Consider the following 26,458-nt stretch of genomic DNA (forward strand, 5'->3'; position numbering starts at 1 on the left):
CAGCTATTCTGGGAAGAAGGGACCTGTTGAACTGTGCAATGCTTGTTTTGTTAGGAGAACTTGACCCAGCATAGACCCTTGCTTTGGTTACACTATCTATTGCAGAGCTTGATTGTTTGGAGCTGTGGGAAGTCACCCACGGCGCCTTTATCACGATGGGTAAATAATACTTAACTTAATAGGTGTGTTGCGCTGCTTAATGTTTGCCAAATGCTTTGAAATCAGAACATTAGGGAAGTTGACTTGTCATCCTGATAAATGGCTCCAAGACGGTAGATGACATCAGCCTCATCTACATAAAACCACTTTTTCAGTACAGCTTTGGGGGTGGGGGTTGTTTTTATTTTTAATATAAATTGTCTTGTGTCTACACACAAATGATATTTTCCTCTTTTATACTTTCATTTTATTCTGCAGTAAGTAATATGCCTTGGCAGCACATAACTATTTTGGAAGGACTAATACTGCTGTAAGGTTTTGGATGCAGCCCCATTTTGAATTAACTATACTGCTTTAGGTAGTTCACCATTACTGTCCCACTATGCATTGCCTCACATCTGGATTGGTTTGTCTGGATACTTGTGTACACTCCACTAATTGGGGATTATCTTCAGAAGATGTCCCCTCTTTGTGTAAATGCTGGCCCACAGTCAAGCATGTCCACTTGCAACTCCTGGGAGCAGCAAATTCACAGATGATCTGTGCATCCATGTGGTTGTCAGGAGATTGTGACAGTTCTTACACTCTTGAGAGAAGAGCACGTTCACTTTTATTTTTCTGTAGTTACTGGAATGCCAAGCTCTATTTATGACTAGAGGAGCAAATGCAGGAGAGGGCATATTCCTGGGTCACAAGCCAGTGGCAGGACAAAGCCAAGTAGCTGCCCAGAATTACAAAAATGTGCTGTACTATGCATAGTATCTATGCTTACTCTCAGGAGCTGGATTGGATTTTTGTCTAAAAGGCCACCCCAAAACTCTGATTTATGTGGGACAGCTTGGCCAAAGCTCATGATGAAACAGAGATATCTTCAGAAACCACAAAGGCAGCAACAATCTCTGACCAGGAGGAAATTTCCTCTGACAAAATTTCTTTGGCAACATCCAAATGGTAAGGGCCTCCAGAGGAAATTTTCAGCAGTTACACATGTGGGGAGTGGGGAAGTGAGCCCCAAGCTTTGCTGGCCCGATCAAAGCAAGTCATGGACCGGATTGGGGCCACGGACTCTGCCTGGCACGGGGAGGAAGAGTCTCCATGTGGCTTTGCGCACTGTGGGGAAGTGTTCCCTGCATGCACTGTCCCCTGTCATTCCTACTGGCTGGGAATCCTGGCTAATGGGAACACTGGAGAGTGGTGCCTGCATGGAGAGCTTCCCTGTAATGTGCAGAGACACATGTAAGCCCCACCAAGAGCTCCACCAGGTAGGTGCCCCATCCTCTGCTTCCCCCCCTCCCAGCCAACTCCTGCACCTTCCCTCCCAGATCTCCACACCCCCACCCACCCACTCCTGAATGGTACCTCCCATCTAGACCTCCCTCAGCACACTCCCCATCAGCCACCTCCTGCACTCTGAACCCATTTTTTGTTCCACCCCAGAGCCTGGGACCCCCACAAAATCCACTAGTTCTGGGTCCCCCAGAAGAGTTAATCCAGGCCTGGGGATAAGCCCTGAGCCTTGGCATCTCCTCACTCCCTCATGTGTCTGGAGCTTGAGTAGAGTCTTTTTTCCTGCTTCTCAGTTGGGGGCCACATCTGTGAAGGTTTTTTCTCCTTCTCATTTGGTGGCCAGGTCTGTGCGGATTGGGGGTTTTGTTTGTTTGTTTGGCTTCTCACTTGTGTGTGGCTCCCAACTAATTTTTCTGTGGGTCAGTGGACCCCTAGTCCCCCAAAAGTTCCCAATCCCTGCCCTATATGCGTGACCTTGGGCTTTGAATTATTACATTTCATCCTATTTCTATTACTATAATTTAAAAGGTCATTCAGATCTTCTTGCATGATATTCTAGTCCTTCATACTGGCAATACCTCTCATGGGTCAGCTATGAATTTTATTTTACTCCCACTTTTTATATGAAAGTCAGTAAAATATTAAATTAGATTGGTCCCAAGGCTGATCCCTGAGGAACTCCAATAGTTATCTCCCTCAAGGCTATCAGTTCAGCTTTCAGTGTGACCTGTTGTAGTTGCCACTTTAACCAGTTCTTTATCCACCTTTCAATTCTCATATTAATTTCCGACTTCTCCAGTTTAACTAGAAATTTCCCATGTTGAACTGTATGAAATGCTTTACTGAAATCAAGTTAGATCAGATCTATTGCATTTCCTTTGTCTGAAAAGATCAGTTTTCTTCTCAAAGAAAGAGATCAAGTTGGTTTGGCACAATCTACCTTTCATAAAACCATGCTGTATTTTATTTCAATTATCATTAACACTTCTGTACTTAACTACTTTTTTTTTTCAAAAATTGTTCCAAGACCTTACATACAATTAAGGTCAAACTAACAGGAATGTAGTTTCCTAATAACTTTTTTCCCTTTCTGAAAAATAATAGTACTATTCTCCAGTCAGAGGGCATGACCACTGAGTTCATGTTCATTAAAAACCATGTGCCTGTTTAGTATTCTCGAATGAAGATAATCTGGGACACCCCAATTTAGTCCCATTAAGATGTTTGACTTTGACTTCCACCTTGTTTATGGTAATTTCTATTTCCATATCCTCATTCCCATTAGCCATTCTGCCACTATCCTTAAGATCTTTATTGCCTGTTTTTAACTATGCTAAAATTTTTGTTAGATGTTGGCCTATGCCTAGTTGATCTTTAATCTCCATTACATTCTCAGTGTTTCGTGGTCCTGCTTCTTTTTTCCTTGTCTTGTTCTTATATAGAAGTCTATAAAGCTTTTATTAATAATTTTATTATTGATTTTAATTCCCTTTGCAATATCCAACTCTGCTTGGCTTTTGGCAGTTCTCCCTTTATTCCTACACTGTTTGCCTTCCAAGAGGTAGCTCTCCTTGCTGACCCCCCGCCCCCCAATCTTCCATTCCTTGTAGGCTTTCTGCTTTCTCTCTGTTTGAGATGCTTGTTCTTCCAGCTTGGTCTGCAACCAAGGAAGCATTAAAAAAGATAGAGAATAAGACAGAGAATATCTTTTTGCATCTATATAACTCCATGGTACACCATATCTTGAATACTGCATACAGATGTGGTCTCCCCATCTCAAAAAAGGTATATTGGCATTGGAAAAGGTTCCAAAAATAGAAAAAATGATTAGGGGTTTGGAACAGGTGCCATATGAAGAGAGATGAAAAAGACTGGGAGTTTTCAGCTTAGAAAAGAGGAGATTAAGGGGGGATATGATAGAGGTCTATAAAATCATGACAGCTATGGAGAAAGCAAATAAGAACAAGTTATTTACTTTTCCCCATAATATAAGAACTAAGGGACACTAAACAAAATTAATAGGTAGCAGGTTTAAAACAAACAAAAGGAAGTATTTCTTCATGCAGCGCACAGTCAACCTGTGGAACGGCTTGCCAGAGGAGTTGTGAAGATTGGGACTTTAACAGGGTTCAAAAAAGAACTAGATAAATTCATGGTAGTTAGGTCCACCAATACTTATTAGCCAGGATATGTAGGAATGGTGTCCCTAACCTCTGTTTGTCAGAGGGTGAAAATGAATGACAGGAGAGGGATCACTTTAGGTCTACCTGTTCTGTTCACTCCCTCTGGGGCATCTGGCATTGGCCACTGTTGGAAGACAGGCTATTTGACCAGTGATCCATGCTCTTGTTACATCCCGACTGGATTACTGTAATACGCTTTACGTGGGGCTGCCTCTAAAGAGCCTTTGGAAACTTCAGCTGGTCCAGAATGCAGCTGCTCAAGTTTTAACTAATACTCGTTATACAGAGCACATCATGCCAATGCTCCGGCAGCTGCACTGGCTTCCAGTATGTTTCCAGGAACAATTCAAGGTCTTGGTTATGACTTATAAAGCCCTAAATGGTTTGGGTCTGGGGTATCTGAAGGACCGTCTTCTCCAATATGTACCTACCTGGGGATTGAGGTCAGCTGGGGAGACTGTGCTCAGTGTTCCCCCACTTATGGAGATAAGATTAATATCTACGTGGAGATGGGCCTTCTCAGCTTTTGCACCCAATCTGTGGAATTCTTTCCCCCGGGACATTCGCCTAGCGCCAGTGTTAGCATTGTTTCGGCATCAGGCTAAAGCCACCCTTTTTACTCGTGCTTTTATTGGTGTTTGAGTCTGTGTGTGCATTTCTCCTCTCGAGACATTTTTAGCAGGTTTTATGTCCCTCTGGGGTCTCGTATTTTAATTTTTTTGTATATATTTGTATTGTTTTTAAAAATTTTGTAAGTTGCCTTGAATATTTTAAATAGAGAGGTGGGGTAAAAATATTTTAAATCAATCAAATAAATACTTGGCTAGATGGACCTTTGGTCTGACCCAGCATGGCCCTTCTTATGGTCTAAACCCTTCCCTATGGTTTTCTTCTCCATTTCTTTGGGGTGCAAGCTCTAGCTAGTTTCTGCAACCTTGACTTAAAAGCAATTCCAAACCTCCTCCACATTCATATCCTTGAATGTTTCAGTCCAGTCCGCTTTCCTACCTAGTTCCCTTAATGTTAGGCCTTTTGAAATGAAGGACCCTAAATAGTTGATGTGGAATCATAACTTTGAATAAGGTAAATATTTCAAGTGTAAGAATGTGATCACATAGTAACTTGTTACTAAAGTAGTTAATTTTGTCCCATCCAAACTGACTGCATAGATCTGAAACCTCTCTGAGTTGTATAAAAACAGGATATGACTGTGGAAGCCATTTTGCAGTATATAATAGGACATAGGTCAATACTGAAATGCTTTTTTATATTAGCTCTATTGGCACATTTTCATTGTCTGCTGCACTTTGGAAGGAAAATCTGTTCTCATAGATCCCTTGAAGGTATTGTATTCTTTTCAGGTTAGTGGTGATGCATGATCAACTCTAAATGTGTGCGTGGTTCAACTTGATAGTATTCCTTGCAGATATGATTAAACAATGTGCCTTCTTAATGGATTTTAACTGAGTAGTTGTGAACAGATTGTTTATTGCATTCCTTGCATGAAGACATTTATAAAAGTCTTATTTGCACATGGCAAATAAAACAGCGAGGCAATACTCTCCCGCGGGACATTGCTAAGAATGTTTTAGCAAAGAAACAAATAGAACATGGAATTCAAAAACAGAGTTACATTAGCAAACAGAATTGTTAGGAATTAACATGGTGGTTTTATATGATGATCTTGGTATTTGAAAAAATAGTTGAAGGGTTGCTATACAACTATTTTATTAAAGAAAAAACATCGGTTCACACCTCTCAGCAGTACTGAAGTAAGGGTAGCAGTGCTACAAACTCTACCCCTAGACTTACAACATTTTAAGTAGCTGAAATAATTACAATTATGATTTTTAAAATCCTCTGACCATGACATTGATCAAAACAGATTGTGACTTTGGTAGGGACCTAATAATAACAACAGATGACGCTCACTATTGATAGATACAAAGTAACACAGAACAGAAGTGGGGTGTGTGTGAAAATCAGCTGCTCATATGCTTACAGGTTTCTAAAGTAACTCAGGAAATGTACCTGAGTCTTAGGACAACTTGATGAAAACTTCTGCTTAATGCTCAGATGTAGTTATTAAATTATTCAATGCCTTTCTGGTCACCACATCTCAAAAAGGATACTGCAGAAACAAAAGGGGCTCAGAGACCAGCACCAATGAATTAAGGGCTTGGGAAAACTCACAAAGGAGACTGACTGGGATTGTTTGCCATAGAAAGAAGACATCATACAAGTATATAAAATAACAAATGATGGAGAAGGGGGACTGGAAGCTCTGTTCTCCCTGTTTCACCACACAAACAAGGGAACAATCAGTGACACAGAAAGTAAATTCAGTACTGATGAGAATATTTTTTCACTCAGTGTGTAATTGGACTGTAGCACTAAGTCACAGAACATGATAGAGCTCAAGAACTTGGTAAGATTCAAAAGGATGGATAACAGTAACACTCAGCATTATAACAATAAATGAAATCAAGTTTTGGAAAGAACAAAATGCCTTAATCTTCAAGATTTAATACAGATCTCTAACTATTAGAATGAGACATTCATTGGGGTAGATTATCCCACTTCTGCCAACTATGAGGTTCTTGTATCAGCTCTGAAGCATCTGATATTTGCCACTGTCAGAGACAGGAGACTGGACAAGATGGACCATTTCATCCATTATGATAATTCCTATATTCCAACCTAAGGTATTCATAGTCATGTGGTAAGAAGTTAACCTTTTTATTAAAAAGCTCACTGTTCAAAATAGAAACAACCCTAAGAAAGTTCAAGATGAATCTAGTAGTTAAGCACTGTTAATTAGACATTTCTAATTACACACATAGAAGAAGGTTCAAATAAAGCAAAACACTAATAGAGACATTTTGCAAGGGGCCAGATTTGCCATAATATTACTTACCAGAGGGCAAGCCTTTATTAATTAAAAAAAATAAGCACAGTGACTTCAGAATGAGAAACCCAACTGCATTTTATTTATTTCATTTGCAAAATACGGAATCTTAAATCTCCCCATAGAAGTAAAAGAGGTTTCCTGGTAAGTTACATTTTACAACTTTAAGCAATAGTATATAGAAGTGCAAACAGGAGTGTGCTTCTATCTAATAAACTGACATTTCAGCTTCTAAAAAGGTGCCTGCCTGCTCTCTGAGTCTGGGGCTCCCTATTTTTCAGTAAATTAATATTTTCCGGGAAGAAATTTGTTCTCCGCATTTAATATTGGTATGAGAAGCGTGTGCACACCGACCACCATTTCTATAACAGCCTTAGCTCACACCAAATTGTTTGATACAAGGAAGTGAGTGATGAGTAAACAAACACCAACCATCAGCAGAAAAAAAATCCCCGTTCCCTTGGAAAAATGTTTCTGATATCAAGATGTTGAACCAACTCTCTGGTGGAATGCAATTATATTAAGGGCAAGCCCAAATTTATATAGCTATTCTAGAAGTTTGTCAGTCTTCATTTTGAGGCTTGTTTATGTGGTACAAGGTAGTTAGATATGGGACACAGAAGAAGACGGTTTAAGGGAGTTAGCTGGTATTTCTACTGGCCCCAATACATAACTTTAATAGTGCAAAAACAAAGTCAGTAGTTTACAATTTTAAAATATTCCTATTTCTGTTAAATTCTCATTCATTGAACCTGTGGTTCCAGATAACTTTTCACAAAAAAGCAGAGTGAAATATTTATACAAAGCCAAATAAATTACAATAATTTTCCATTCTTGTTAAATTGGAATATGAAACTGACATGCTAGTCTTTTATATAACCTTAAAAAGGAAAAGGAATTAAAAAGTCATTATTTTCTTTTGTGGGATAGAACCCTGGTTGCATTTAATATGCAGTATACATATGGTAATTCCATTTGGAGTTTAATCTGCACAGAAGTCAATATGAGCTAGCAACTCTCTATGCTGGCTTGTTGGATACTGTACTTTACATTTGGGACACTCAAGGAAGCTTTCATCAAGTAGATTTGAACGTTTCAGCGAAGGATTTTTGTCATTTAATGTCAACATATCTTCGAATGCTGCTTGCAAACCATTTGATGGTTCTACACATCCAAATTCTTGGAGTTTCTGAAAAAAAGTTTTCATTTGAAACTGTTATTTTTACTTAAATTTGGCAGCCTAAAACATACTATACAATACAGGGTACATCTGACAGCACAGTGATATCCAATGAATAGGTGATGTCTTACAGAAATAGTAATGCAAATTGGCTATACAACCTCAAATATTGCTAATAGGCTCTGGATGCCATTGTAGTTCCTAACTGGGATTTATCATGTATTTTAGTAATCGTGTAGCTGCAACAATTTTTAGCAGTTACACAGTTACTAAAGTACTCCCCGGGGGTGGGCCCAGCAGCCTGTGCACTCCCGGTCCCACTCCTGGGGAGCCCCCTACTACTCTGTACTGCTGCTTCTGTTACAGAGGCAGCAGTGTGGGGTAGTAGACAGAGCCAGTCTGCGAGGGGAGCTGGTTTAAAAATCGTTTCCCTGCCTAGATTGGTTCCCACTTGCCACCCCCTGCTGTGACATCTGATACAGCAGCCTCTGTCTGTGAGGGGCCCAAGCTTTCTGCAGACAGAGGCTGCTCTAGCATCCCATGAAGCAACCTCCGTCCATGGCAATCCTGGGCTTGGCATGGACAGAGACTGCTCTGCAGGAGCAGCCCCTATCTGCGGGGGATACAAGGCCCCTGTGGACAGAGGCTACTTCGACTCCTGCCTTGCCCACCCCTGGTGCCTCTGTGGGAGGAAGCAAGGGAGAGAGGGGAAGAGGTAGCTCTGTGGAGCCAGCTCTGTGCACATAACGGTTCCCATTTGCACCCCCCACACCGTGCTGATAGAGAGGTAGCAGCATGGGGAGGGGGGAAAGGCTGCTCCATTGGAGCTGATACTCCTGGGGAGCTGGCTTGAAAGCTGGCTTCCTGTATGTACCGGCTCCTGTCTGCCTCCCAGCAATGCTGCTTCTGTGGGAGACAGCAGGGGAGCAGGAGGCTCTGTGGGAAGCCAGCTTAAAAGCTCCCCACGGGCACCAGCTCCTGCCTCCCCAGACTTGCTGCCTCCATATCAGAGGCACCATGGGGGATGGTTGTGTGTAGTCATTTGGATTAATTGATAAGCTTAGGCTTATCGGTTAATGATTTAAATGGCTGTATGCCAACATCCCTAGTTCCTAACAATGCTTTTAACTCTTTTTGAACCTGACTAGATTTCACATTTAAGTACCTTTAAATTATAGTGTATATCATTTTTAGCTTCCCTGGCAGCAGCTCCACTCCCCACAATGTGCATCAAAATTGGCAACGGGGTTTTGTTCAGGTCTGTGTACAGCCCCCAGCTACAATCTCTCCAACACATCATCAAGCATCTACACTACAACATATCTTAGATGATGATTCCTTGTTCTCACAGACCTTGGGAGGCAGACCAATCCTTGTGTACAGATAGTGCCCCAACCTAAAACAAATGCTCACCACCAACTACACACCACACAACAGAAACACTAACCCGGGAACCAATCCCTGCAACAAACCCCACTGCCAGCTCTGTCCACACATCTACCGTAGTGACATCACAGGACTTAGTTACCTCAACCATATTATCAGGGCACATTCACTTGCACATCTATTAATGTGATATATGCCATCATGTGCCAGAAATGCCCCTCTGCCATGTACATTAGACAAACCAGACAGTCTCTACACAAAAGACTAAATGGACACAAATGAGACATCAGGAACAGTAACATCAAAAAACCAGTAGGAGACGACTTTAACTTCTCTAGACACACAGTAATAAGGATGTTAAATTGCAGTTATCTGGCTAATCATGTAGTCAATACAATTTGTATTACCTATATGATTAGTCGATAAGGATCACTTTGTGGAGCCGCAGTGGGGATATCCCAGGAGGAACAGTGGAGGGGGCAGGGCAGCACTGCGGAGATGGTGCTGGGGGGAGCTGGCTTTTACGCTGGCTCCCATTTCCCCACTAGCCCATTTCCCCACTAGCCAGCACTAGCTCTTGTTTTCCCCACCCATTGCTGCCTCTCACAGAGGCAGCAGGGAGGTGGGGTGAAGAAAGTAGTTGATACTCTAGTTGACTATTCATTTACATCCCTACACAAAGTAACAGAATTAAAAGTTGCCATGCTTGAGCAAAGAAACTTCAAAAATAGACTGCAGCATGAAACAGCTGAGCTGGAATTCATATGCAAACTTGACACCGTCAGAATGGGTAAGAACAGGGACTGGCTCTCTCATTACAAAAAGGAATTTACCCCATTAGGTATTCTCACCTTCTTATCAAGTGTTGGAAGTGGGCTGCATCCATCCTGACTTAATTAGCCTCATTAACACTCTCATTTCTATAGGTATGTACAGGCAGTCCCCGACTTATGCGGATCCGACTTATGTCGGATCCGCACTTACGAACGGGGCTTTTCTCGCCCCGGAGCTCGCGGGCAGCGGGACCGCCCAGAGCGCAGCGGTCCCGCCACTGCGTCCTCTGGGGCGAGAAAAGCTGCTCCGGGTCTCCCTGGTGCGCTGGGGGGGACTCCCCAGTACAGCAGGAAGACCCGAGCAAAGCCGAACAGGCGGCGGGACCCCACTGCCCGTGCGGCTTTGCTCCTTTGCCCTGGAGGAAAGCCACACAGGTGGCGGGGTCCCCTGCCTCTGCGGCTTTGCTCCTGTCTCCCTGCTGTGCTGGGGGGGAAGTCCCCCCCAGCACAGCAGAGAGACCTGAGCAAAGCCGCACAGGCGGCGGGACCCCGCTGCCCGTGTGTCTTTGCTCCTTTGCCCCGGAGCAAAGCCGCACAGGCAGCGGGGTTCCCCGCCTCTGCGGCTTTGCTCGGGTCTCCCTGCTGTGCTGGGGCAGACTCCCCCAGCACAGCAGGGAGACAGGAGCAAAGCTGCAGAGGCGGCGGGACCTCTGCTCCTCCGCGGCTTTGCTCGGGTCTCCCTGGTCTGCTGGGGGGGGGAGGGGACGCAGCTAGTGCGCCCCCCCAACCCCAGCAGACCAGGCTTTTGTTGCGGGACGCCTGGGGTAGAGCAGCTGGGGTGCTGCCGGGTTGGTCCTGCGGGGACCTACCCGGCAGTGCCTCAGCTGTTCTGTCCCAAGAGTCCAGATTCAGCCGCTGTTGAAACTGATCAGCGGCTGATTCCAGGAAGCCGGGGGCAGAGCAACTCTGCCTAGGGCTTCCTGTAGTCAGCCGCTGATCAGTTTCAGCAGCGGCTGAATCTGGAGCCAGTTCCGACTTACATACAAATTCAACTTAAGAACAAACCTACAGTCCCTATCTTGTACGTAACCCTGGGACTGCCTGTATAAATCCCTGGCAAACTGAAGCTTTCGCTGCATGCATCTGAGGAAGTGAGCTGCAGTCCATGAAAGCTTATGCCCTAATAAATTTGTTAGTCTTTAAGGTGCCACAGGACTCCTCATTGTTATAACACATACCGCTATTTCCACTGTAGTAACTGAATTAGAGGGAACAGCAGCCAGCTAAGGAAGACTGGGTATATGCAATTAACCTAATAAGGAATGTACAAAACCATGACCAATAATCAGCTTCAAAAAAATTCAAATTTAGGACATATAATGAGGACAAGGAGCACTTCAGGAGAATCACATAGGCTGGGGTTTACTATTTTACTCTGACTCCTCAGTTTTTCTACTGAGTAATTTACAGGCTTTGGAGTTTTTTCTCTCACTGATGAGTGCAAGCAGGTCCATCACTTACAGGAGTTCCAGGCATATGTATAGAAGTAAAACCCCTGCTGAAGGCAGACTTCTTGAATTCAGCCGTAATGCATTCAGCACTCACCAATGGCTCCAGTCGTGTTATTTGCTCCCTTGCCTTGCGCAGTTCTTTAAGAACTTTATTCAACTGATGCTGCAATTTCTGGCGATCAAGCTTTTCATTCTCAAAATCTGTAGTGCACATTTGGATCTGGTAAATCCAATGAGAAAAAAAAAAGTTACAGAGCTAGAACTACAGAATACAAATTCCTATTGGAGATAAGTTTCAATTTTTGACTGTGGTTGTACATTGATCTATTTAATTTTAAGCTACAATACAGTACTCTAAAGAGGCTGAAAATGGCATTGGTAACCTTGTGGCACTAGTAATCAGGATTGTTGTATGACAGCATGGCAATATGGATGGGAAAGATACCCCACTTTTTAGGGATAGTGTTGTGCAATGCATAAAGCCAATGGTGCAAGCATAACTCCTATTAATATTCATGATATCTGCACTTGCATATTGTAAACATGCTTTCCATATATAGAATTTTAAGGAGACACAAGACTAAGGAGTTTAATAAGATACTACCCTGTAACAGAGAGATTTGATACAAGGCCACTGGAAATATACAGATGTAAAAAAAAAAAAAATCAAAACAATATATAAGTGTAGAAAATAGAAGAATAGGTCATTAGCTAAAGAAAAGCATCCTGGACAGAATTTAATCCAATCACTAGTAAACAATGTCAATATGCAAAATGATATTAGAAAGGAGCTGAGTACTAAGATAACAATATTAGTCAAAGGTTCCCCCAAAATGAAAGCTGTGTCCAGAACAGGTATCTTGACCTTTGATTCTAGTTTCCTGTGTTCCACAAATACCAGTCCTCCTCTTAGTAATACTGATTACTCCCTCAGGCATAACATTCTCAAGCAGCCATGTTTACTCTGTCCCCAATAACTATTTCTTGTGTGGTCATTAGATAGTAAATAGCTGAAAGTGAGTGTTTCTCTTTGGGAATGAAACAGTTTTCTATCAGGACATAATACAAGTATGTAAAATAAGTCTTTATCATTTCTAAAAACATTAATTGCCTCCTATCCATTACTGTCATCTAAAACATGGGTGGGCAGACAGCCTCTATGGGCTGGATTTGGCTCGCTACGCTCGTGGATCCGGCCTGTGGTTGCCTTGCCACTCCCCCATCCTAGGTCAATTGAGACCTGGCAACGGGGGAAGCGTGTGAAGTCCTCTCCCCAGCGAGGGGCACCAGCACCAGAGGGAACTGACATCTGTTTTAAAACAGCTGGCAGTTTTCTCTAGCCACTGCACACCTCTGGTAGGGCAGGGGGCGAGAGACTTTGCATGCTCTCAGACTCTGTTAAAAACAGCTGGCAATTCTCTCTAGGTGCTGGAGAGCAAAGACTTCACACACTCTCTCACCCCCAGGCCAATCAGGGGAGCAAGAGAAGTCGCATGGTGCCGCTCCTTTCACCCAAGGCCTTGCCCTTAGAAAGTTGTGAAGTAGCTCCCTTTTCAAAATGATTGCCCACCCCTAATGTAAAACCTGGGGAACAAGACTGTTTGCACCAAATTCAGTGGTAGAAGCAGAGACTCCAATAGGCCAGGAGTTCATTCAATGTCCCTACACGCTTCTGTTTTCATTGGTTGGATGGTTTTCATTTTGTTAAATGTTAGAAGTTGAATACATTTCATCTATATTTTAGGTCTAATGTTTGAGTTGGTGCACAAAGTTCTGACAATAAAAATGCTGCAGTTTCTCTTTACACAGTGTTATAAATCAATGTGTCTATTGGAAGAGATGTTAAAGTCTTAAATGTTTGACTATAAATATACTACAGAAGACCATATGGCACAACCTTTGGTTAGAAAATAGAAACTACTGCCACCTCAACATTTTTATCAAAGTGAAACAAGATGATGTTGAAAGACATCCATACTGCAAACTTGACATTACCAATCTGTTAAACTTAGGTTCTAATACCACAAAGACCATTTTCTAACCAGTATGTGGATGCATATATTAATCTCTCTCTCTCTCTCTCAAACATACATACACATACACATCCCTGAATTTAAAACAGTAAGTTGGAGGGAAGTTTAGACAGCAAGAAGAATCCAGGGAAATACAACGAAGAATTATTGATATACAGTAGAGTCCGGATTATCCGACCTTCAGTAATCCAACATTCCGCTTTATCCGACATAGCTGCCCTGCGCTATGCCACATGCAGCCTCCCTGGCTGAACAGGCTCCAGCAGTCTCCTGCGGGTTGAAGCCTCCTGCCAGCGCCGCTTCGTCCCCATCCATGCCTGGCCCTGGCCCCTTCCCTCCCTGCAGCTCCTGGGCGCGGGCCGGTAGAATGGCCCCACTTGCTGCCTCGTCACTCTCCTGGCGCCGCTTCGTCCCCGGGAGCTGCAGGGAGGGAACGGGCTGGGACCAGGCAGGGACGGGGACGAAGCGACGCCGGCAGTAGCGGCATTAGTGGCACCAGGAGAGCGACGGGGCAGTGAGCGAGGCCATTCTCCTGGCCCACGTCCGGGAGCTGCAGGGAGGGGGAGGGAAAGGGCCAGGGCCAGGGCCAGGCAGGGATGGGGACCAAGCAGCACCAGCTACAGTAGAGTCCCTATTATCCAACATTTTCAGTAATCCAACCACCTGTCAGTCCTGTTTAGGGCAGATAATCGGGACTCTATTGTAATTGTTTTGTTGCAAAAAGAACAGACTTTGTTTATTTTTAGAGAGCATTGAAATGAGTCGAGGTTTTAAAGATAGACTATTACATTTTCATTTTAACTGACATTTATATTTGACTATTTATTATATAAGTCTGCCTGAGGTACTGTATTACCTTTCTTTGTTACAGATTTACTCTAAATATTTCAGTGATGTAAACAGTCAGAACAAGAACTTATTTCTTTGAAGAGGTTGAAGGGAGAAGTTGTTTATAGAAATAGAGTTTATTTATGCAACAGCATAGGTTTAAGATTGCAAGGAAGTGTCCATATGATTTCAGAACAGCTTTAAAGCAAAAGTGATTTTATTCAAAGCCTGTGTGTAATTAGTAAGCCTGCAGTTAGACTGAACTTACCACCCAAAATGTTGTCCTACAGACTACAGCAATAATAGGGAAAGCATCAGCTACCAGTTCTTAACCTGTACTTTGAGGATGTCATATTTTAAAAAACCATATGTACATAATAAAATTTAAGTATTTTAAGAGTCACATGGATTAATATGCCTAATTAAATCTACTACAACTTTAGAGTACAATTTGGTACCTGTTGTTCCAGCAAGGCTATCCTGGTGTGTTCTTCTTGTTGTTTTAACAAAGATTTATGGAACAGTTGGACCTAAAATGTGGATAGAAGGCATTTGTAACCAAAAACTTCCGCGAATAGTAATTATTAAAGCTCAAAGAATAACTGACTTTTTTTAATAACAGGATTAACTGGAAGATTACATATTCCAGTGCTACAAGAAATCTCTCATACATAGTAGCCAAGCCAAATGAACTTCCCTCAGCTCTTCTTCAGTGAAATGAAGTACCCCTGAGGGGAAACAAATTTTCTGAAAGTTTTTCTTGGTGATTAAGATCTAAATCAATATCCACTGGAATTAATGGAAACACTTATTGACTTCAACAGGTTTTAGATTAGGCCCTCAGAATACAGGTCATTATCTCCATGTTGCTATGTGCAAACGTTCATCTTCCAAGTAGCAGGACCAGTACCTGGGTAATAGTCACAAGTAGCAGCAGCAACCAACAAGCAGTTTACCCTCAATAACTCATACAGCTAAACTCTACAGAATTCTCTTGGCCCCCCAGAATCCAGATGCCAGTTGCTTACTTCAGCAGCTTCCATGCTTGTCCAAGCTCACACCCAGATTTGCCTCTTTTTGGACCTTACATATAGTTTGCATCAGGTCCATAGCTCCTCCTGTTCTAAGGTCCAAAGGGAATCCAGATGTGAGCAGTCAACCAGTACAAAATAGTGCTGCATCGTGTACAAGGAAACCAATTTACAATACCTAAAATCTGATATGGATGAGAGCATTTCAGCGGGGCTGGCCAAAGCATAAACTAGTCACAATAAATTACTTTCAACTTGAATTGTGCTTTGCATAATGACTATCACAAAAAGTTTAGTCTTTCTCAATTGTTTTATCAATTGTGCACATAAGATGTTTGGTGCAGGCATATAGCTTTCCATAAAATATATCAGTGGAGTCCATACCTATCACGTTAACTAGTACTTCTGTCAAAGAATTGTCCTTTCGCAAGCAATGTTCCCATAGGGAAAACGTGCTAGAACAAAATAGTGAAGTGTTATGCCAAAAGGCCATAGAAAGTATGGCGATGGGCACAGTGTAAGAAATGAGATAGGTCAGTGTTTCGCAAACTATGGGTCACGGCCCGCTACCGGGCTGTGGGAAAAAAATACCAGGCCTCAGCGTGGCTGCCAGGGTGTTCCGGGCTCCTGGACTGCCCGTGCAGCGCCGGGTTCCCCAAGCCCTCAGCCGGGCTGGGTGGATGCAGCCATATGTTTCAGGCTCCCGGCAGAGGCATAGTGAGGGTTACCAGATGAGCTCTTATTGCTGACTGTGGAGGGTAGAGGGAGGGTTGGATATGGGCTGCAGGGAAGCAGGGTCGGGGCAGTGGAGCTGACCGGGGTAGATAGGGAGGGGAACTGGTCGGCGGAAGCAGGGCTGGCTGGGGGAAATCGGCTGGCAGAAGCAGGGCTGGCTGGGGGGGGCGGGAGCAGTGGGGCTGGCCAGGGGAGATCCCGGGGAGAACTGGCTGGCGGGGGCAGTGAGGCTGGCTGAGGGAGACAGGCCTCTGTAGCTGGCTGGGGAACCGGCCGGCGGAAGCAGGGCTGGCGGGGGCAGCAGGGCTTGCCAGGAGACAGCGGGAGAGAATTGGCTGGCGGGGACAGCGGGGCTGGTCCAGGGCGGGAGGGAAAGGTGGGCGGGGAGGGGGGAGGTAATCGGCCAGCGGGGAGTGGGACAGTTCAGGGCGCACGAAGATCCTGAATAAAAATGTAAAAGCAGTGCCTTTTAAATATCCCCACTGCTGACAGTGAGGTTTAAAGGCACTGCAATGTGTCAGAATGGAAAGAACCTGGTGCAGTCACCATCAGGAATGAGAATATGGATAAAAAAATTCCAAAGATGGTGTCAGCTTTCTGAAAATAAATGAGCCCCTTTTCAATACACGATGTGGTGGTGCACAAAGCTTTGCTAAAGCTAGTCCTGGGGGTTTTGGGAGGACCAAAACCAACGTATTTGCATATTTGTCATTTGCTTAATGAATATGCAAATATATGTTACCAGTCCTCCAAAAGCTCGTGAATGAATTTACTGGTTCCCGTGTCAAAAAGTTTGGAAACCCCTGAGATAGGTGATTTAAGTATTCAGTATATAACAATAGATTTTAGTAAACACTGGAGGATATTGAATCACTGAGCTTAGGTAGTGAAGCCAGGTTAGCTGCTGTGAAGTATTCTCTCCAAGGGAGAGAAATAGTTGGTCTGGCATTTGCTTCATACAAGGTTACCTTTGTACGTAAATTGTATCTGGTGAATTTTTAAAGATTCTAATAATAGATGGCAGTAAAGAAAGTGTTAGGGAGTATTTTATGAGGCTTTTGGTGCAAATCCAAAAACTGCAGAATGACAACACCTTTAATCATTAAAAAAAAAGAGAACTCTAAGAGTTTGTATGCTTAAAACAATGCAGTGGCACAGCTGCCATGGAGGGCTTCTCCTCTCCATGTAAGGACTCAACCTTCCCAAGACGTGGAAGTTAAGTTGATGGGGCAATTATCCCGTCAACCTAGCATTGTCTTACTGGTGGTTTAGCTGGTCTAAATACTTTGCTCAGAGGGTGTGGATTTTTCAGACTCCTAAGTTATGTACACTAGGGCCAGATATCTGCAGAAAACAGTTATTGTTAAAGTAAAATAGTTTCAGACCATTATGACCCTCTTTTGTGCTTAAGGAGTTGATATTTTTAATTTAGCTCTTTGCTAATGTATTTAAACTCGCATATGGGATCCACTTACCTGAGATAAGAGATCTTCAGTCTTCTTCTTTTCTTCTTTGAGCTTTTCTCTGATAGTTTCATTCTCTTGCTTTAACCTCTGTATTTTATCTCCTTTGATTTTGTTTTCATCTTCTAGATTCTGCATAGCAAAATTGCATTGTGACTGCAATACGCTATTTAAATGCATTACTTCTCGTTTTGTTTCTTCATGTTTCTTTTTGAATTCATTAAGTTCAGATTTCAGTTGGGTTATAGTTTGTCTTTCAGTGTCAAGATCATTCTTGGCAGTCAGTAAAAGTCGGTCATAATATTTTTGTTTTTCTTCTTGGAGGTAACCTTCACAAGACAGAAATCATGAGGCAGTGGTTTTCTAAATGATTCTATGCCATACCTACAGGTAGTGTTATGCAACCCATATAGTCTCTGGTTTCTGGGATGCTGAAAGGTGTCAACCCCCAGCATAAATTAGAATGACTTCTGATGCTGCTCTAATTTACAGTAGTATCCTAGAGCTGTTTCTAGAGCAGAGTGAACCAGACTCCTTATAGTGCTTAGTGTTACAGGCACATCCCCACTAATCCTAACATGGAAAATGGAAAGATTTATGAAAGAGAACTGCACTGAATTGCTTATGTTGGCCTCATGCAATTCCTGTACTAGAGGAATTTTCCCACAGCTTCTTGTATGGCTCCTATACATTAAACACACTGTTATAGGGGGAGTGGAGTGGTCCCCACCATCAACTCAGGAGTCTCAATTCTGGATTTAGGTTTCCTGATACAGAGGCTGCAAAACTCTCACAGTTCAGTTAACTGCTAGGTCAGCATTAACGGGGCAGAGCATGAGCCAGGCCACCTATTGGCTATCACATGCTGCCCTCCTCAGTTCCTCCTTGACACTAGCTGAAGGATCTTGTGGTTCTGTGATCTAGACTGCTGCAGTGCAGAACACACTCTTTGATTGTAAGTGCCAGCTTCCTACCCAAGACCTATTGCTTAATTCAGTTCTTGAAAGGTGTCCCAGACACTAGTTGCCCAAGAACAAGGCTTGCTAACCAGGGTGAACATACCAGTATGGTTACACTCACTCCTGAAAGCCAAATCCTCTTTGACTGAAAAAGGAATAAAGACTGTTGTGTACTTTTTTGTACATTGTATTTAATAACTAATTCAAAATGTGATTTACTATTAAGGTTGATCACATTGTAGCAACAATAGCTATTGATCATATTTAACAAATCCCACAGCACTTATCAAATCTTTTTACTGAAATGCATTTGACTTGTTGGTTTTTAAAATGGCAAAGATTGTCTTTTGCTTTACACATGCTACTGTGATCAGGGCTGCATTATGACTTTCGTGGGCCCTATGCACTTTTGCCTTCGTGGGCCCCTTCTTCCAAAATATATTAAAAATTATATTTTACGACTGCATTGGTATAAAAACGAATATAATCCAGGCTGGATTATATTCATCTTTATACCAACGCAGTCGAAAAACATTTTCTTCGACCCTAAAAGTTCATTTTTTCTCTTCTGATTTTAAAAGAAATTAAAACATTTTCATGGGCCCCTAAAAGTATCGTGGGCTATAGGCACTGTGCCTAATGGATAAGTTGGCCCTGACTGTGATGGGGTTCTGGGATTATTCTTCAGAAATTTAAACTTCCCTCAGCTTTTAGCCTGCTTCATGGGAGGAGTTTCTGCTTTCCACCTCTCCTTCATAGGCTCAATCTGACCTCTCTCCAGAGTTCTCCCAATGCTGTCCTCTGCTGCAGTTTATGGTTGCCATCAACAGCCTGTGCAGAATGAAACTGACCCAAATGTCAATTTCAGTACTGCCCTCAAGGATCTATAAAACCAGCAATGGAAACTTACAGTGCTAAAGCTGTCTGTCTACAACCTGAAGACCAGAACAGTGCATTGGTTCCAGCTTGGTTTGGCTTTGAAAAACTCTCATCATGCATAAGGGCTAGAACATTTTCTTATTTAAAATGTAGTTTCTGCAGCAGATGACACACCCTGAAAACTCTTCTATTTGCCTGGATTTTTCACTTCCTAGCTCAAGTTAGCTTTGGGTGGGATATCTGCTTTGGCAGTACAAAAAGGAAGCTACTCCTGGATTCCAGTTGAGGGTTCTATCATATCCATTGTAGGGATGTTAATGGTTAACCGGTTAACTGGTGGGGGCTCGAGTAGCTCCCCCTCCCCCGCTTACTGTGAGTAGGGGCTGCTCGAGCACTGCAAGGCCTGCTGTGGGCAGGGGCGCTCCATAGCAGCAGGAATAGCCTCCATCCATAGCTCCAGCAGCTCTCTGGCGGGCAGGGGGTGCCGCTCCAGCCCAACCAGACTGGAATGGCCTCCCTTGCCTACCCCCCCATTTAACTGTTTAACGTTTAACCAATTAACTAATTAAATGGGATTTTGTATGCCTGTGTTTAATGCAGTGGTTCTCAAAGTGTGGTCTTCAGACCATCTTGTATGTGGGCTGTGGGCTTGAGGCTCACTTCCCTCCTTGAAGTGGAGAACCTGCACTGATGCTCCAGCCCTGTGTCCTCCCTCTTCCCCAACAAAGTTGGAGCACCAGCGCCTACTTCCCGCTGGGAGAGGGGAGCCTTCCTGTTATGGGGGTGGGACAGGATCCAGCATGTGGGAGACAGGATCCAGCATGTGCTGCTGCTTCCCCTGGCTGTGGGAATGGCAGTGCAGGAAATTGCTCACCTAGAGGCTTCCCCACTGCTCCCATTGGCTGGAATCATGGCCAATGGGAGCAATGGGGGGTGGCGCAGGTGGCATGGAGACAGGAAAATGCCCCTCATTTCTCTCATGCTCAGACCCCACACCTCCACCCCATTCCTGCACCTTCCCAACCAGACTCCCTACCCTCAGAGTCCACTCTATTACCCAACCTTGCAGCCAGAGCCCCTACCTTCAGTCCGCTCCTTCACCCAGCCTCCCAGCCAGACCCCGTAACTTCATCCCCTCCTGCACCCATCTTGTCATCATGAATGGTTGGCTGGCGGTCCGTGGAAAGGTCTGTGTTGAGTGGGGTGGGCCATGGGCCAAAAAGTTTGAGAACCACTGGTCACATCCCAGTCTTAAGTTTTTTAAGCAGCAGCAGCATGAAATTAACAGGCGTGATCATTTTACTGCTTCCCATAGGGAATTCCACCAATGAAATCAATACATGGTGATTTTCACTATGATCTAATTTAGCAACATTATGAAAAAAGCAGCAATGAACTTGCCTGAAGAGTGAGTTACATCAGTTTATAGTTTGTTCACATTTGTAGGGTTATAGGCTCATTTACCAATGATTAATTGATTTTTTAAATATTTTCCAATCTACTCCAATATTTTACTAGTCCTATTGAGTCAAAATTTAGTGATATGATTTGAAAATTCAATTCAAAGGGAAGGTACAATTATAGGAAATTATCCATTTAATCTATTATTCTGAACAGAAAAATCCTGAAAAACTGAAAAGTGGCATGCTTAGCTCAAGACAATGGATACTATAGAACACCATTATAGTATTCATAATAGAATATTCAAATCTGGTTTTCCCAGTAGTGTGTAGTGCTGAGAGAACTTCAACCAGTTTTAAGGAACCAAGTGCAATCAGGTAGTCTAACCAAAGTACTTTTCATAAATACTGCAATCAGTCCTGTATTTAGGGAGTCTGTTTGGTGCCTTTTAAAAAAATCTCAAATGTGTTCAATCTGTAAGCAAACTAATACTAAATTAAATTTGGATACAAATATGTTGTGAAAAAAATCTATGTGCAATGTAACTACTTTATAGAGCACCAAGAATTCAAGTACAGGTGTACAGGCAGTCCCCGGGTTACGTACAAGATGGGGACTGTAGGTTTGTTCTTAAGTTGAATCTGTATGTAAGTCGGAACTGGCTTCCAGATTCAGCCGCTGCTGAAACTGACCACCAGTTCTGACTTACATACAGATTCAACTTAAGAACCCCAAGCGTCCCCAAGTCAGCTGCTGCTGAAACTGATCAGCGGCTGATTCCAGGAAGCCTGGGGCAGAGCAACTCTGCCTCGGGCTTCCTGTAGTCAGCGCTGGTCAGTTTCAGCAGCGGCTGACTTGGGGACACCTGGGGCAGAGCAGCTGGGGTGCTGCTGGGTTGCTCCAGTAGCACCGCTCCTGGGCGCTACTGGACCAACCCAGCAGCACCCCAGCTGCTCTGCCCCAGGCATCCTGATTCAGCCGCTCCTGAAACTGACCAGCAGTGGCTGAATCAGGACGCCTGGGGCAGAGCAGCTGGGGTGCTGCCGGGTTGGTTCAGTAGTGCCCAGAGCGGCGCTGCAGGACCAACCGGCAGCACCCCAGCTGCTCTGCCCCAGGGTCCACAAGCCTGGTCTGCTGGGGGGGGCACACTAGCTGCGCCCCCCCCAGCACACCAGAGACACTGGGAGCAAAGCCGCAGCGGCAGCGGGGTGCCGCGCCTCTGAGGCTTTGCCAGAGCAAAGCCTCAGAAGCGCGGAAACCCGCCGTGGCTGTGGCTTCGCTCCCGGTGTCTCTGGTCTGCTGGGGACCGTCTCCAGCAGACCACCGGGAGCAGCTTTTCTCGCCCCAGAGGTCGAGGTGGCGGATCGCTGCCTGCGAGCTCCGGGGCGAGAAAGCCCCATTCGTAAGTGCGGATCCGACATAAGTCAGATCCGCGTAAGTCGGGGACTGCCTGTACTGTTTTTTTAGAACAGATTGTCATAATTTAATGGTATCTGAACTGCTGCTTAATATTTAAAAGACCTGAATCAATATTCAAGTTTTAAAAATGAAAATCTGTTCTTGGATTAACCAGGTTATGTAGCAGTATAGGTAAGTGACAGACCCTAATAATATTCCACTGATGTGAAGAAGTCATGATTTCATCATGAGAATTAAATTTCACATTTCATTTATGCCAGGAAAATAAACTGAGTGCAAATGCATAGGAGGTCCATAATCTCTCTTTGACAAAAGGGCCCTGCTTTCTAATATTAAAAGTCAATGAATGCATCTGTTTGAAGCAATGCTAATGTGGCGCTCTTCTGCAGTGCTCCCTTTAATTTGGACTGTGTGCCACAGCAAAGGAGTACTCCGAAAGCTCCCCCATGCAAGCTAACGCCCAGAAGGTTTTGTTTTTTTAACAAAGGAAAAGGCATCTTTGAAATGCACAGTTGAAAGGAATAAGTCAAACAATTTCTGAGTTTTGATAAATAGGAAGAGATGGCACATGCAGCATGTAGAAAGTAGATACAGAACATCCTAGTGATCTTTGGTTCCAAATATTTTTTGTAGTTTCATGTCAAATTTGAGATAAATTGGAAGCTGCACAATTCTTGTCTCTGCTCCATTCTCTTGCATCAGCAACTATTTACCTCTCAAACTGATCAGCTATGCAACTGAGATCAGTCAACTATCAGCTGTGCTTTTAACATCCCTCTTACCCTTTAGCTTATCAGGTATTTGGTCACCTCCTGCAAGATAGCTAATTTTACTGCTTCTCAACAAAGCCATTCCTGAAGACAATAAGTAAACCAGTAAGAAAAGCTATTCGTGTTGGAAGTTTTTATAGTTATGTCACATGTAGAATATAATTTCTTGACTTTTTTTTATTTCCCTCTCCAATATGTTTGAGAGCTGATCTCTTCAGGTGATTGTGCACCCAAATCTTGACAACATATTTCCTCCCATTCAATATCACTTTTTCAGTCAGGTAGAGCTCTAGCACCCTTAGTAACAAGGGCCTCCTCTTGGTGAGGAACAGGATTTTTGGACATGCTCTCTGATGGCTACACTATTAGTTTCTGTGGCCAATCTGGTTGGAAATACCCTAGGCAGTTCCTCAAACCATAGTCAGTTTATGTTTACTTGCTGCACTTTTATACATGTTTTCCTGCCACAGAGAGGTAACCTGCTATAGTCTGCTTTATGTAAGACAGACATGTTGATAATGTAAGTCAGACTGAATGAGATCTACTCTTACTCTACTTTTCTTTCCCCCAAACAGGTGTACTTGTCTTCTTTAAGAGCTGTAGCACTGCAAGTGTACAACTCCCAATATTCAGTTATAGATACTAAGAAAAGTGCTGCTTTCAGCAAAGTCCATGCCAAGACAGCATCCTGAGATAGTAGTTCTCAAAACACAAGTGTACTCAGTGAAGCTCTCATCAAGGCACAGTGTGTACCTTGGGATATCGAATTGAAGTTATAGGAAGGAGTAGCTTAACCAATTACAGGAACATGGGTAGGAAAAATGACAGGGATATCACATTTGTTCTCTGGGGAGGGATGGACTTTGTTTCATGAGACGGTGTGGGGTTTGGAGCTTGTTTAAGACACACAATCACAGTAGATTTCTAAGTGATATCAACAGGATGTTTGTTTGCACAAAGGTCAATAGGTCAAGCATGGCATCCTTGATTCAATACTTTAGCACTCCCTTCAGGGATCAGAATTATTATTTTCTTTCTTTATTTCTTTTCCTACCCTCTCTTTGAGTCTTCATGCCTTTCTCCTCTCCAGTTCTTCCCATCTCCCAGGCCCATGGATTTTACCCAAATTCTTCCTCATTCCAATCACAAAAACAAATGAAATAGCAGTAACTTTCTAAATGTCAAAAGGCTTTAGAGTCAACATCTTAGGAAGCTTAACTGGCGGAAAAAATAAAGGAAAGTTGACATCACACCTCCTTTGTTTTAAGCTGCCCACAGTTAGAGAAAGCAGTACAACAGTTAAACTGGATTCATATTTTTAGTGTTTTCTTTGTTTGCTCAAAAGTGCCTGACTGGGTTGCTAGCAGAGGTGGCATATGTTTCAGTGTCTCTAACCACCGTATCTGCTACATGGACACAGGCCTAAGTTTCAGCCAATGTTTGAGGTATAGTCCACCCTAGATTTTTAGAGTTCCAGATCATGCAACTACCAGTGAATAGGGGGTGGTCAACACACATTTTTTTGTGCTGTAAAAATGTTTAGTCCTTAATTTTGAAAACGCTTCCTGCAAGTCATCTTTTACAATGTGTATTTTAGAAAATTAAATCCACACCTAAGCAATGACTCTTCAATGCATTCACAATACTGGTTGGGAGTGTAACGTGCAGAGCTGGTGGCATGATGACGTTTGCTTAAAGGAACACTATAATGCAAACAAAAAAGATGCCAAGTTAATGTCAAGATCAAGTCCAGCTAGAAGTCTGATTGCTGACATTTAATGGCAAGTTTACTCTTAGCAATAAAAAGTGTTTTCTTAGCACACATTGAAGAATAGCAAGAAATTCAGATGATTCAGTTTTGAGTGTGATAGCAATGAACTCTTGTAAATCTGGTAAGCACAATCCTTTTCCTCATCTTTCAGCATGAAGGAACTGAAATGATTAAGAAAGCCTTACATTCTATCATTAAATTAGGGATTTTATTTTGTTTCAGTTCTCTGACTTACTCTATCAAATGTCATAATATAACTCAAGAGACAAGGTAGGAGAAGTAAAATCTTTTATTGGCCCCATTCTTTTGGTGAAAGACAAGCTTTCAAGCACCAGAAAGCTCTTCTTCCAGTTTGCTATGAAGAGCTCTGTGGTGCTTGAATCAAATCCTCTTTCACCAACAGGAGATCCAATAAAAATATTACTTCACCCACACTGTCTCTCATATATCCTGGCACGCAACACTGGTACAGCAACAGTGCAAACATAATAGAACTCATTTTGTCCTCTTCTGAAGGAAAGTTTAAATCAATACCTTCTGCAGTGGCCTCTTTTGCCTGCTGTTGGTTAACTGTTTCTAACTGCTGCTCAAGTTCAAAGATCCTTGCCAACAGTCCCCTGACATATGTCTCACGCTGCTGGTCATATAACAGCCATTGCTGGTTTTTCTCCAGAGCCTTCATACAGGAGAAAAAAAATGTATTAGTCACATTTTTAAAACATTACCAATCCCATTTTCTTTCCAATAATCAACAATACAGCCAAGGAAAACTAGTTAATATCTAGTCTATAAGATCTATTAACTTTCTCACATTATGTAATTTCAATTTTATATTCACATCTCTGCTGTCTGTCATATAGTAAAGGTTAAGTGAGTTTGTTGAAGTTCTTAATATTAGCGCTTTCCACAGCAAACAATTTGAATTTATTTACATATGTATTCATTGTGTTAGTACAGATTAGTTTATCTACGATAGTAAGAAAGGCACTTAAAGTGACTGAGATAATTTAAAATGAAAGAATTAACAACTTTTTGGAAAGATTAATTTTAATATTGATCCCTGAAGACAGAATAACCCAAAGCTGAAGTTTGTGTCAAGTCATTTTTTAGACAGAATGTTCTACTTACAAAAAAAAAGAAGTTTGCAAAAATGAGATTTTTGGATTTTTCCAGATTTCATAAATAAAATGCACTTTGTCTAATTAGTCCCCAAGCAAAGTATTTTCCTTGTGGAGAAGGATAGAAATAAAAAATTAGTAGTAAGTTAATAACTGAGTATTTCTCATACTCAAGCTAACAGCAGACGGCTACTCACAGATTTAACTATGAAAAGTAGTTTTATTTCCATAATGTAAATTAAGAACTCCAAACTTTTAATGCTATCAAATTACATCAAATGATCCATATTTACTCATAAATCCTTTCTTCAAGATGTCACCTCTCCCCCATAGAGTTAACAATACAGGTTTAATAAAAAGTATATTTGATTTTTGATGCACACACATGGCAAACAATATGCCAACGTTTTTATGGCTGACCAGCTCTTGTCCACTAGCGCCCCTCCTCTACTTACGCTACATTGATGACATCTTCATCATCTGCACCCACAAAAAGGAGGCTCTGGAAGAATTTCACCGTGATTTCAACAATTTCCACCCCATCATCAACCTCAGCGTGGACCAGTCTACACAAGAGATCCACTTCCTGGACACTACAGTGCAAATAAGTGATGGTCACCTAAACACCATCCTATACCAAAAACCTACGGATTGCTATGCCTAC

At 42.8% G+C, this 26,458-nt stretch overlaps 1 protein-coding gene across 5 annotated transcripts in view; it reads right to left on the reverse strand.

Moving 5' to 3' along the window:
• Window positions 1-6,597: 6,597 nt before the first annotated feature.
• CEP55 (centrosomal protein 55) overlaps window positions 6,598-26,458 on the reverse strand; it is a 51,178-nt gene continuing 31,317 nt past the window's right edge. For all 5 annotated transcript variants that reach the window (XM_075935154.1, XM_075935156.1, XM_075935157.1 and 2 more), the window contains 5 exons: window positions 25,211-25,352; window positions 17,490-17,806; window positions 14,707-14,778; window positions 11,482-11,607; window positions 6,598-7,726 (listed from right to left, as the gene is read on the reverse strand). In XM_075935154.1, the coding sequence (XP_075791269.1) occupies window positions 7,520-7,726; window positions 11,482-11,607; window positions 14,707-14,778; window positions 17,490-17,806; window positions 25,211-25,352 (864 nt within the window). In that variant the 3' untranslated portion in view covers window positions 6,598-7,519. The remainder of the gene's footprint in view (window positions 7,727-11,481; window positions 11,608-14,706; window positions 14,779-17,489; window positions 17,807-25,210; window positions 25,353-26,458) is intronic.

Source organism: Pelodiscus sinensis, chromosome 8 (assembly GCF_049634645.1).
Source record: "Pelodiscus sinensis isolate JC-2024 chromosome 8, ASM4963464v1, whole genome shotgun sequence".
NCBI lineage: Eukaryota > Metazoa > Chordata > Testudines > Trionychidae > Pelodiscus > Pelodiscus sinensis.